This window comes from Rattus rattus, chromosome 1 (genome assembly GCF_011064425.1).
Source record: "Rattus rattus isolate New Zealand chromosome 1, Rrattus_CSIRO_v1, whole genome shotgun sequence".
Taxonomy (NCBI): domain Eukaryota; kingdom Metazoa; phylum Chordata; class Mammalia; order Rodentia; family Muridae; genus Rattus; species Rattus rattus.
In genome coordinates this window covers 47,174,821-47,186,976 of record NC_046154.1, presented here as the reverse complement: position 1 = coordinate 47,186,976, position 12,156 = coordinate 47,174,821, and the positions used below count along the sequence as shown (strand labels likewise).

General features: G+C 52.4%; 1 protein-coding gene across 1 annotated transcript in view; it reads left to right on the top strand.

Moving 5' to 3' along the window:
• Positions 1 to 4,822, top strand: part of Glis1 (GLIS family zinc finger 1) — a 69,339-nt gene extending 64,517 nt beyond the window's left edge. Inside the window, exons 6-8 of the mRNA XM_032900847.1 lie at positions 1,667 to 1,842; positions 2,196 to 2,363; positions 4,346 to 4,822. Coding sequence (XP_032756738.1) covers positions 1,667 to 1,842; positions 2,196 to 2,363; positions 4,346 to 4,500 — 499 coding nt within the window. The 3' untranslated portion in view covers positions 4,501 to 4,822. The remainder of the gene's footprint in view (positions 1 to 1,666; positions 1,843 to 2,195; positions 2,364 to 4,345) is intronic.
• Positions 4,823 to 12,156: the final 7,334 nt, after the last annotated feature.

The following is a 12,156-nucleotide window of genomic DNA, read 5'->3' as shown; positions in this document are numbered from 1 at the left end:
CAGTTCTGAAGGAAAGAGCTTCTTATCTGACCGTGCCTTGGCCTAAAGTCCGATAGGAGAATGTGGCCCGGCCTTCACAGTTGGTAACGCACAGAGGGAGACCCTATCCCCCATGGTATGGAAACATTCACAGTTGGGAAGGTTAAATCCGGAGATTCAGTTAGGACTTGGCTCTTGAATTGCAGAGTCAGACAGTGACATCTCAAGTGGGTGGAGGATGGCAGTGTATTAGTGAGACTGCAGGAGCAGGCTGCCAGGGCTGAAGGAAGCAGAAGATACCTCCAGTGTGTCCCTAAGATCTGCCACTCAGTCCTACTTCCTTCAGAGTAGGTACTAATCTGCCCTGTGGATCTAACTTCTAGTAGGAGGATGAGAAGAGTGTGCCCTGCTTGACAAGGTGGCCTAGAGCCATGGTCCTGAATTTACTCTTCGCTTTACTGTAGACCAGTGGTTCTCAACTTCCTAGTGCTGCGACCCTTTAATACAGTTCTTCATGTTGTGGTGACCCCCATCACAAACTTATCTTGTTGCTACCTCATAACAGTAAATTTGCTTCTGTTCTGAATTATAATGTAAATATCTGAGAAGCAACCCCTTGGAGTCATGACCCATAGGTTGAGAAGCATTGATATAGGTGATCCAGGAAATGCCACAAGTCAAACTGAAGCCTGGGGGACTTGGCTACTGCTCTCACTCCCTCTGCAATGCACACACGCACTGTCAGGCTACAAGCCTGAGTGTGGTTCAGAGTCCCTGAGCCCAAAATCCTTCCGTCCCGGGATGTAGAACTCAGAGTTTGGGATGGAAACCTGAGTTGGGAGCCTGGCTTATAGGATCTGCAGTAAAGTCAGGCAGCTCTCCTTCAACATGGCTGCACCCACGGCACCCCTGCATCTGTCTTAAGCCCGGCAGTTTTAGCACGAGTGCTTCTGAAGAGCACAGGCTTGAGCTGAGGTCCCTTAAGTTACGTTGACTGTAACCCTTCCATCAGAGATGCTATGCAATAGGAGACACATGGCAGGAAGAGAGGAGAAGAAAGCCTCTCTGAAATACACCGCATGGTGGAGTAAGACGCCAGCCCGCATGTCAGGGGCACCACCCGGCTACTTGTCCTTCCCTTGCAGCATTTATCAATGAGGACATGGGCACATCGTGCTGGGTCATTTGCTTACACGGTTTTGATGATACTTGCATCAAAACTGTGAGGCCAGTGCCTTGTGACCATGTGCACAGAAAGCCTGTGCAGCCTCTCTGAACCTCGGTTTCCTGATCTAAAAAAGGGACCTAGTGAATTAGACTTCAAGTGGTCTGTTCCACCCCTCATCTAGAATGCCAGGATGGCTCACAGCTGGAGGGCTGGTCACAGCACAGGTGGATGGTATTTAACCCACGATGGTGACGGTTGCAGCATGTCCGGTAAACACAGCACCCTGCAGGAAAACCAAGGCTCCCAACATCCAAGGTCTGTGTCTGGTGGAACTTGCCAGAAGTTTAAACTCTGGTCTGTGGATTTCCAAGACCCGAATAATGACTATAACTAACTATAACTATAGCAGGAGGACCACAGACATGCCCATGGAGTTGTAAATTATAGCAGGTGTTGAGGCCCTGGGTTGTGCCTCTGTCCTGGCTGCCCTGAACTCATATGGTACTCTCTTCTCTCCAGCCTGGGGCCTGGTCTTCTTTCACCCATGGTCAGCCCACTGAAGGGGCTTGGTCCCCCACCATTGCCACCAGCCTCCCAGAGTCAGTCTCCAGGGGCACAGTCATTCTCCACGATCCCCAGCAAGCCTACCTACCCACCCTTCCAGAGCCCACCACCACCTCTGCCCAGCCCCCAAGGTAAGCTGCATTCAACCGCTTGTGACCCAGAGGACTGAGGAGGGGCCTGGGGGAGGCAGGTGTGTACTCCTAACAACAGGTTGGGTTCCAAGGACCACACTGGGCTGCTTTAATGACAGGTGGGAGAGGCCTGATGGTTGGAGGAAGACTGGATGGGTGTGGTGGATTTGGGAGGGGAAAGGCCAACCATCCCTCTTGTAGGTCTCCAGTATGGGCCACAGACTTTAGCAGACTACCTTTCCTGTGCTCTCTCCTCATTCACACCTTCAATGCCTACACCAGACCACAAGGAGCGATCCCCGGATGACCCGGGTGCTTCTGTCTATCACCACCATCCCTGCCTCCTCTTGCAGGCTACCAAGGCAGTTTCCATTCCATCCAGAACTGCTTCCCCTATGCTGACTGTTACCGGACCACTGAGCCAGCAGCCTCCAGGGATGGACTGGTGGGCGATGCCCACGGTTTTAACCCCTTGCGACCCAGCACCTACTCCAGCCTCAGCACATCTTTATCTGCCCCAGGTAAGCTGTCCAAAGCCTCCCTTCCTTGAACACTAGAAAGGCTAGCCCTGTCTGGACTTTGTCCACTGTCTCATGTCTGTCTAACAGCCCCAAGTTGAGATAGAAGCAGAAGCTTGGAGAAGGCCAGACTCCCTGAGCTAGGGTAAACCCTTGGTAGAATGACTGCATTCCTGCCATAGCTTAGCCCAGCTGTATCTAAATGCTGTAAGTCCCTAGATTCTCTGAATTAGACTGGAACTTACGGTCCTAATGGAGTGTCATACCGGGTGTTAATCAGGCACCTGCTGAGTTCTGGCTCAGCGCAGCCCTGGACCCTGAAGATACAGCTGATCCCTGCTTTACAGAAGAGAAGCAGGAAGGGGCGGGGCCTAGAGCATGCCTGCTCCCTGCAGGACCAGAGATCTGAGAGTGCAGGGGATAGGAACCCTGATGCTCTAACCCTGCTGGGTGCAGATGTCGACAAGGAGGGCTGCGTGTTGCCCAGAGCTGGAGTCAGGCTCTATCCAGCAGGCAGAGCAGAACTGAGAACAGCATATTATTGGTAGGTAGTTCCTCCTTCTGAATTACCTAAGCCAACCCCCACCCAATCAGCCCCAGGGTCCAGATCTAGTGAAGAGCCTAAGGCTCAGGCCAAGGAGAAGGTGAAGCCCTGGACAGGGCTCTTGAGTAGCCTGTGAGCAGCACAGTGGGGGACAGAGGATGCTGGACATGGGGCCAGACAGGGAAGCCACCAGTAAACACAGACCTGTAGCTCCACCATCATTGGGGCCTTGGCTGCGTGTGCACGGTCCCACACAGGCTCTGTGTCTCTGTTCTCCCTTCCCGTTTTGTGGAGCACAGCTGCATGCATGTAGGGCTGGCCCTGGTGGTTCCGGGCACTTGGAGGAGCACCCATGGCACATGCGTGTATTCTTAGGTTGTACTGATGGTCACATACCTCTCTCACAGTTACCTACCCTGAGACTCACATCTAACTCCACAGACACACACGCACATGTGGAACTGCTTCAGGTTGCTGTGCTTGTATGGACATAGACCTGTGTTTGAGAACAGTGGACACATCTGTGGGTAGATTTGGGCCACATATATACATAAGAGGCCTGCACCCTCTGTGATTAGGGACCCATTCTGTGCCTATACTGCTGTTTTTCATCATTGTGTGCTCCCTGCCTCGACCCAGGGGAGATTTATTAACTTAGCAGTCTGACATTAGTACAGAGAGGTCTGTCCCCAGCACCTATTCCAACTGTATTCGACTGCCTCACTGTTAGCCACCTCCCATAAAAATGTTAATAGTCCTAGGATGAACAAATATGTGGGCCAAAAGGCTTCAGGAAAGTTCACCCCATACTCATTTCATGGATGTGGGAGACTGAGGCCCACTTGTCAAAACCACATAAAATCTTGACAGCATCTCAGGGTCAGGACATTGGATAGGATGATCTTTTCAGGTCTCTCTGCCTCAAGACAAGAGCCCCTGAGCAGTGACCTCATTCTGCAAACAGCATGTCCTCCAGAAAGGCCATAGAGCCAAATGGGCTTGCATTTAAGTGCCAGCCCCCTACTTACTAGCAGTGTGACCTTAGACATTTGCCCCTCTTTGAGCTACCCTTTCACTATGAAGACAGTGAGTCCCGTGTCACAGAACTGCTGTAAAGTTAACTTAATTGGGATTAATGACCACTTATTAAGTTTCAATAATGCTTGCTCTCCTCCTGAGGCATCTTGAGTCTTGGGGGGACCTGGAAGAATAGGGGAGCTGAGTTCCTTCTACCATTCCATGGTCAAAGACTGGGGAAGGATGTGCCAAGCCAGCCTGCCTGTCTTCCCAGCTCCCATGGGCTCTTTGGAGAGCCCGTGTGTCCTCTCCACCCAGGTCACCAGCACCCCTATCTGTGGGCCCCCTGAAAGGAACATAAGAGGAGAGATCCTGAGGGTCACCTCTGGCACCTACCAGCTCTGATCCCCTGCTCTCCCCACAGGCTATGAGGCCCTGGCAGAAACTCCATGTCCCACATTGCAACCACAACCATCTGAAGACCTGGTGTCCAGTGGCCCCGAGGACTGTGGCTTCTTCCCCAATGGGGCTTTTGACCACTGCCTGAGTCACATCCCCTCCATCTACACAGACACCTGAAGGAGCCCCGCTCTACCTGCCTGCCCAGCTCCTGATACTACTTCGCCTACTTGCCATCAGCCCTGGTGCTTCCCACAAGGGGCAGAGAGGCCACACCACAGGGGCACTTCCCTACCTGGAGGGCTGTCTGGTCTCAGAGCTGCCTGCCCGGAACTGTGGTCCTCTGACAGTCCCTTGACTGTATCTTCCTCTCTCTCCCTAAGGTTCTCAAATCACAGACCTCGTGTATATACAATGTACAGGACCTCTTTCCCGTCTCCCTGCAAGTTTTATATTTTTGGTTTTACAAGAAAAACATTAAAAACTGGAAACTAGACTCGAAGGTTTGGTTCTTCTTTGGGATTCGGTGTAAAGGCTAGGGATCCAGAAGATCTCAGGGGAGTGCAACAAGGAGTCCGATATCTGGGCATAGCTGTGGGGATGGAAACCCTCTTCTTCAATCCTTTCAGTGGTCCTTACAGACCCCAGGCCGTCCCAAGGCAACAAGCTAGGCAGAGGTAGTCCCAGGGCAGAGGAACAGAGAATCTGAGAGGTACTCAGAGACAGACATACTGACAGATACATGCATATGTAAATACACACACACACACACACACACACACACACACACACACAGATGTCATGGAGCCAGCCTTCTCACCTTCTGCCCTCAGCCAGCTTTGGCTCTACTGTCTTGACTGTATGCAAGTCAGGGACACCATGGGACCCAACAGGCACCCCACAGACCATCTGGGTGCAGAGAGCACTGAGACCAGGAGAACCCACACCCGCACACGGCCCCAGCCTGTAGAGGAGGCCAGTCCTGAGAGTACCATGGCCTGCCTGAATCTCCTGTCTCTGGTGTCCATCTCGGACAACAGACCCCCATCTAGTCTGCAGAGTTGCCTAGAAGTGAACTTCACACCAGTGTGTCAGTGTCACCAAGGAAAAGATGAAGGCAAGCGGCAAGCACCCCACTTGGTAGGAGACTAGGGGGGCTAAGTTCCCTACTCACCCGCTCAACACAGCCCTCTCTGACTTCAGAAATGCTCTCAGGAGGGTCTTCTCTTCCACTGAGCAACAGCCACCAAGATACAGTCTCACCTCAGTCTGCATGGCCGACTTTGATAGGGAAAGTGAGCAGGAAAGAGCTTCTTTCTTCAGAAGGGAAACCAAGGCTCCTTGGTCACCCAGCCATGCCAGACTGCATACTTGGGCCTTCTCTGTCATCTACAGACACCTCAATCACCCAATTATGCAAGCCCTCCCCAAGGCTGAGAAGACATCACTGTTCTGTGTTCCGCTGTTCTGGGGGTCCAGGGCCCTATGGTACCGTAGCCAATGAGGCACCAGCATGGGTCTCAGGGTCATGCCTGGGCCCCATCGTAGTCTTGCGGTATTCAGCAGCCTTCATCCATCCCACACTCCTGGATTGGTGGCAGCTCTTGGTTGTCTCTCAAGCATGAGGTGGATTTATGGCTGCCATCTCCTGTGACTCTTTCAATCACAGTTGTCTTTGTGTAAGAGAGACACAGTACAATCCATACAGTACAGACTGAGGAACGGAGACGGTGAAGTAACCCGCCCATGTGCGGCAGCCGCCCGGGGCTCTCACACTCACTGTACCGTTGGGCCCTTGAACTCAGGGTTCCCTGCCTCCCATATCTACCTCGGCCCTGGCCTCCTGGTGTACAGGCCCAGTCCAGGCCTCAGTGAGGAAAAGCCAACCTAAGTCACACAGCACAAAGGGCCCCTGACTCCCACCCAGGGTGCCCTACCCCTCCTCCCTCCCTTACTTTTTTATGGAACTAATTAGGCTGTGGCAAATTTCCTTCAGCAGGATACTCAGGAGTCAATACTGCATGTCATTGTAGGCTCTTAATCCACTCCAGATAAGCAGAATTAAGCTGTACAATGAGGACATATTTCTATTAATAATGAAAAGGGCTGAGCCTCGAGCACACAGGGAACACACAGGGTGCTGGCAGTTGGATTCCATTTAGTTTCAGAGAGGAGCGAGGGAGGAGACAAAGGCCATTAGAAGCAGACCAGAGAAGACAGGCAAGCTATGGAGGTTCCAGGCAAAACTCCACAGGGCACCCAGGGCTTGGGGCTGCTACGGTTGTTGGGATTCCAGCTCCCTATCCCACTCCTTCCAGGACCCTCAGGGGCTCAGCATGAGCACAGCACAGGAGGGCCTCCATATCTCCAAGCCATCTTTGATCCCTTCCCCAGCCAAGCAAGGCTTTCTGGCCACTCCTCGGCTCCATCCTTCAGACCAGAGAGCCTGGGAGATTTCCCTTTGCCACTCCTAGGGATATCATGACCCTAAATGGTGGGGAGACAGGACTGTCATTGTCAGCCAAGGCAGGCTGGAGGCTAGGTGTGGTAGGCTGGTGCTTTTCATTGGGCCTAGAAAGTCATGAGGGGTCAGGCCACAGACGGCTTAGAGACCCCGTACCAATGGAGGTGAGTCTGTCCAATGAGAGAACAGCCCAGACCTGACCTTGTAAGTGATCAGCTGAAGTTGCCCCCACCGCTACTACGACCTGGACTCCCTAGGGCCCTGTTCCCTCTTCTTCCCCTTCCCCTCTTTCACACTCCATCTCCCTCCGGACCCCTCTGTCTCCTGCTGCCCTGCTGCCCTAGGCCTCCCTCCTCCCTTCTCACTACCTTGAGTCCACCCCCTCCAGTTCACCCTATTGTCTCATTCCTTTCCTCCATTTTTTAATTTGACCTGCCACAACCAGCATCTAAAATCATCTTTCTGTGACTAGGACACACTCAGGACAGTTGGAGGAAGAGAAACTGCCCTTTGGGTCAGAGTTTCACCCACTGACCCTCAGCTAGACCAGCATCTCTGGAATGTTGTGCATTCTGACCCTCTACCCCTGTGGCCAGGTTCCGAGATCCCCAAGACTGACACCTGTCCCCACCCCAAGGGTTCTTGATGGTTTTTGGGAGTCCGTGAGCTACCTCAGGACCCACACCATCAGGCAGAGGGCCCTACCCCTTCCCACTGCACCACAAGAAATCCAAGCAGAAGGCAGTTTTTGAGACACCTCTTTCCACTTGCCCTGTCCAGAGGAACCGTCATGGAGATTAGGAAATGAAGTAAGAGCTTCTTACACCTCAGCAGCTCCCTCTGCTGGACAGGGCAGGGTAGGGTTTGGCCAGGTAAAGTTCTACTAGAAGACAAACCCCAAGAGGGAGCCCTGATCTGCCCTCCTCCTTCTCAGGCCTGGGGCTCCACAGGACCTCCACAACAGTTGTTGCTTATCTGCTCAAACCCATCAGTGAAACTGGAGAGAGAGAGAGAGAGAGAGACAGAGACAGAGACAGAGACAGAGACAGAGACAGAGACAGAGACAGAGACACAGAGAGAACACAATGACTGGCCCCTACAGAATCTCACACACAGTAGGACCATAAAGAATATCAAATCAGACTGTGGTGGCGCATGCCTTTAATCCCAGCGCTTGGGAGGCAGAGACATGTGGATATCTGTGAGTTCGAAGCCATTCTGTTTTACAGAGCTTGTTCCAAGACACTCAAGGCTATGCAGAAACCCTGTCTGGGGGTGATGGGTTGGAGGGGAGGAAAAGAGATGTGGGTTATATAAAGGTGGGTCTGGTCAGCCAGGGAGAAGCCACTCCATCACACATATTAGAACTCTAAAATAGGGCTGGAGAGATGGCTCAGTGGTTGGGAGCATAGACTGCTCTTCCAGAGGTCCTGAGTTCAATTCCCAGCAACTGCATGATGGCTCAAAACCATCCATAATGGGATCGGATGCCCTCCTCTGGTGTGTCTGAAGAAAGCAACAGTGTACTCATATACATAAAATAAATAAATCTTTTTTTAAAAAAAAAAAGATCTCTAAAATACCCCACACCTGCTGACCCCATTGGTACAGGCAGCTCTAGTCCATTTGGTATGCTAAGTGTTGTGACCTACTTTGCAGAGAAAAAGACTGAGGCAGAAGGCAGTCGCTGTCTGAGGCCATTTGGGTGGTGTTAGCATTCAATGCAAGTCCACTGCAGCCCTCCTGCCTCACCCTATCCTGTCAGTCCACATGACAGCTCAGGATTTGAGCCCCGGGACCCGCCTGAGGACTTCTGGCGTGCGCCTCTCTCGCCTGTCCAGAGGGGACCATTAGGCTTTTACAAGTCCCGATTTATATACTCGCCTGAGCCATGGGCCCTGCCAGGCATTTATAGGTTTCTAAGTGGTCCTGTCTCTGGGGGAAATGCAAACAGAACAGGAACTGGGAGGGAGCTGCCAGTCCTCATCAGCCAAAGTCTTCCATTCATTCCCAGAGGCCCTGGGCCTGGGGCGACTGGATCTCGCTTACGAACGTGCATGGAGTTAGACTCTCAGCCATGGGGGCTATTTTAGGGGAACAGCAAAACAGCAGACAACTCCAGGTTGAAGATGCCTAGCTAGACTGGCTGAGGCCTTGTTGGGAGAGGGACTGGACTAAGTTTACCCTTACTCAGTGACCATCCTGTCATTGGTCACATTGGTTCCATACAGCCTTGTATACAATTGGCCTTTAATAAATGTCTTTGAATTAACCTGCCAATGACAGAGTCCATATAGAACAAGAGTCAGAACAGGGAGAGGCCTGTTAGCCTCTTCCTAGAAGGCAAGCCTTTGAATACAGGAGCTAGGGTCCCTGGCTTCAACGCCCAAGCTCTGCAAGGAACCACAGAGAGGGAGAAGGCAATACCGGAAGACCCTTGAACAGACTGGGACCCCAGACCGTGGGGCTGGGGCAGATCTCAGATTTTCAAAGAGCAAAGTCCTCTGAAGTAAATGGGTAGCAGTGCTGACCCAGGACTGCAAGTCAGGGTCAGGGCCAAGTCAGCCTTCAGGGCCTGGGAGGCAGCTGGGCTGGCCCACATCCCCCTACATCCCTGTTAGCCCCACCTTTCCTGCTCAGCTTGGCAGCAGTGCCCTCAGTCACCTGAGCCAGGTGGGTAGCAGAGGAGGCAGAAGAGGAGTCCTGAGGACCTTGTGTCACTTTGTCCCCCAGAGACCTGTTTACCCATATTAACAACAATCCACCGAACCTCCATGGCTCTCCATTACAAGTGCAAGGGAGTTCCCACAGCTGTGGCAGCCCCACCCCTGAGTAGCCACCACCGGGCCATGTCCAAAGCTCCCTAAAGGCCCTGGTCCAAGGAAATGGGGAACACTACCACAGACGGCTCCATCAACAGCGCCCACCCAATGCAGGCCAGGCGTGTGGGAAAGGGCCCTAGATACTCCTCATCTTCGGTAAGAACTGAGGACAAGGATGGAGTGAACCACCCTGACTGCATATGGCTGAGCCAGGGCATTGAACGTCTGTCTCCCTAGCTGCAATGCCTCAGAAGCCCCTTGGCCAGCTTCTGAACCCCTGCCTTGTGTGTTGTAGGCCCCAGATAGGGAGTCAGCCCTAGTCCACAACCCGCCTCCTCCACTCACCTGTGCAGAACTACCTTACACTCGGCACCTCTGCTCCCATCCGAAGACAGAGCCACACCCCTGGCCCTCACTCCAGGCTGCAAGAGCGCCTGCTAGCGAAGCTGGTCAATCAGGAGAGCCACTGTATAAGTGGGAGGGGCAGTGCCCAGGCAAGCCAGGGTCCTCCCGGTTTACCCCTGTCATCATCCGCAGTTGCCTCTGTCAACTACTCTCCCCCTCCAGCCTGAGCCCCAAAAGAGGAGTGGGGTGTCTCCTACCAGAAAGGCTAGGAATTGGAGGGCAGCCTCAGGGTGAGGTCCTGTGTCCAGTGAAGAACAGACTCTCAAATGCACAGGCTCTACAGGGCCTGGACCCTCCTTCGTTAAGCAAGACACAGCCACCTCCCCTGAGCCTGATTTCAAGATGCATCTGTGGCTGAGGAAGAACATAAGGCTGACTCTGTTCTACTTTAAAAAAATATTATATATGTATATATGTATTCACACACATATACTATTTATATATACTGTATGCAAATGCTTTATCACCATGTATGCCTGCAGGCCTGAAGAGGATATCAGATCCCATTACAGATGGTTGTGAGCCACCATGTGGTTGCTGGGAATTGAACTCAGGACCTCTGGAAGAGCAGCCAGTGCTCTTAACCGCTGAGCCATTTCTCCAGCCCTCTACTTTTAATACTAGAGAAACTGAGGTTCTGGGAACTTAAAAGATAATGAAGACCTATGTGCTGACAGCAGGATCCCACAGTCTCCTAGTCCTGGCCTAGTCAAGCACTGACAGAGATCCTGGTGACTGACTCTGGAAGCCGGGACAATGTCCACTCCCTTGGTGGACCAATTCAATGCCATCACGTTGAGGCCTGTATGTCGTAGTTGAGTTACTTGATAAAGGTAACTATCAGTCTTTCTTCTCACCCTAAGCATTCTCCCTGTGACTGTAAACCAAGCTCCGTGCACAGTAGACAGTCAAGACGGGAACGCTCCAGCCCACCTGAGGAAGCACGGACGTCTGGTGCTAGGTTTGTCTGGTGTTGAGACTCCCGGGGCAGTGCTCACATTAGCCGTGTGGACTTGAGCCGTGGCCTCCCCCATATCTGTCTACCCTGGGACCTCAGTTCACAAACTCCAGCTGTGCTCTCCCGGCTTCAGCTCGTTCCATTAGGGTGTGCTGGGAGGGACTGAGAAGCCAGGTGTAACGGCCTTGAGTAGAGCAGAGGAGACGCAAATGTCATCTAGTGATTCGGTGACCAGTGGCTTCCTTACGTCCGACTTGGTCTACAGGGCGAGAGCTGTCCCGGCCATAAACCAGGCCCCTGGCAGGGAGTTCTGGTGCTCAGCACCAGCCATGTCCCCAACACGACCTCTCTTCCCCATAGCTTACAAACCTCTGTCTTCTCTCCTAATTTCTTTCTGTGTACTTGGTGTGCTCTTGAAATAGATTCTCCTCCATGGAGCCCTCTTAACGAGCACTGGCCATGGGCCCAGACATGGGTACTCCTTTTAGCATTTCCCCACAGAGGTCAGTGGGGGGGGGCAGAAATGCTTGCCAGTCACAGACAGCTGGGATGCTGCCAGCTCCCAGGCCCAGGACGCTCACAGGCAAAGCCACCACTTCCAGTTCAAGGCTCTTCTCTAGTGACACTGCCATCTATAGTCAAGAGCCCACCTTGACCTCCCCAACCTTCAGACCTCGCTCCTAACAACGGGACTCTAGAGCCTCTTTTGCAAGCAAAGCACTTGACAAGCCCTTCGAAACCCCAGGTTGGGGAGAAAGTAGGAGCCGGTGAATCTAGGCTCAGACACCAGGCCAGGTCTCCTGGGTTCTGAGCTCCCTGGTCCTTCTTCAGGAACAAGCTCTCCCACTTAACAAACCAAAAAATGAAAGAACTTCCTCAGCTTGCAGAACGGCATAGCTAATGTGCTCCCTGCTACTTATTGGTGAGCATAGATGTGCTTTCCTTTGCCTAAATCAAAACTAAGACGAGTGTGCCCCTCTTTACATTTTATTCTACAGTGTCCAAAAGGCTCTAACTAGAGAAACTAGGCAAGAACATAAGTTAACACACATAATTTTTTTGTCGTTTTTCAAAAGGTAAAACTATGTTAGAGGGGCTGGAGAGGTGTCTCAGAGGTTAAGAGCACTGATTACTCTTCTAGAGGTCCTGAGTTCAAATCCCATTAATCACATGGTGGCTCACAACCA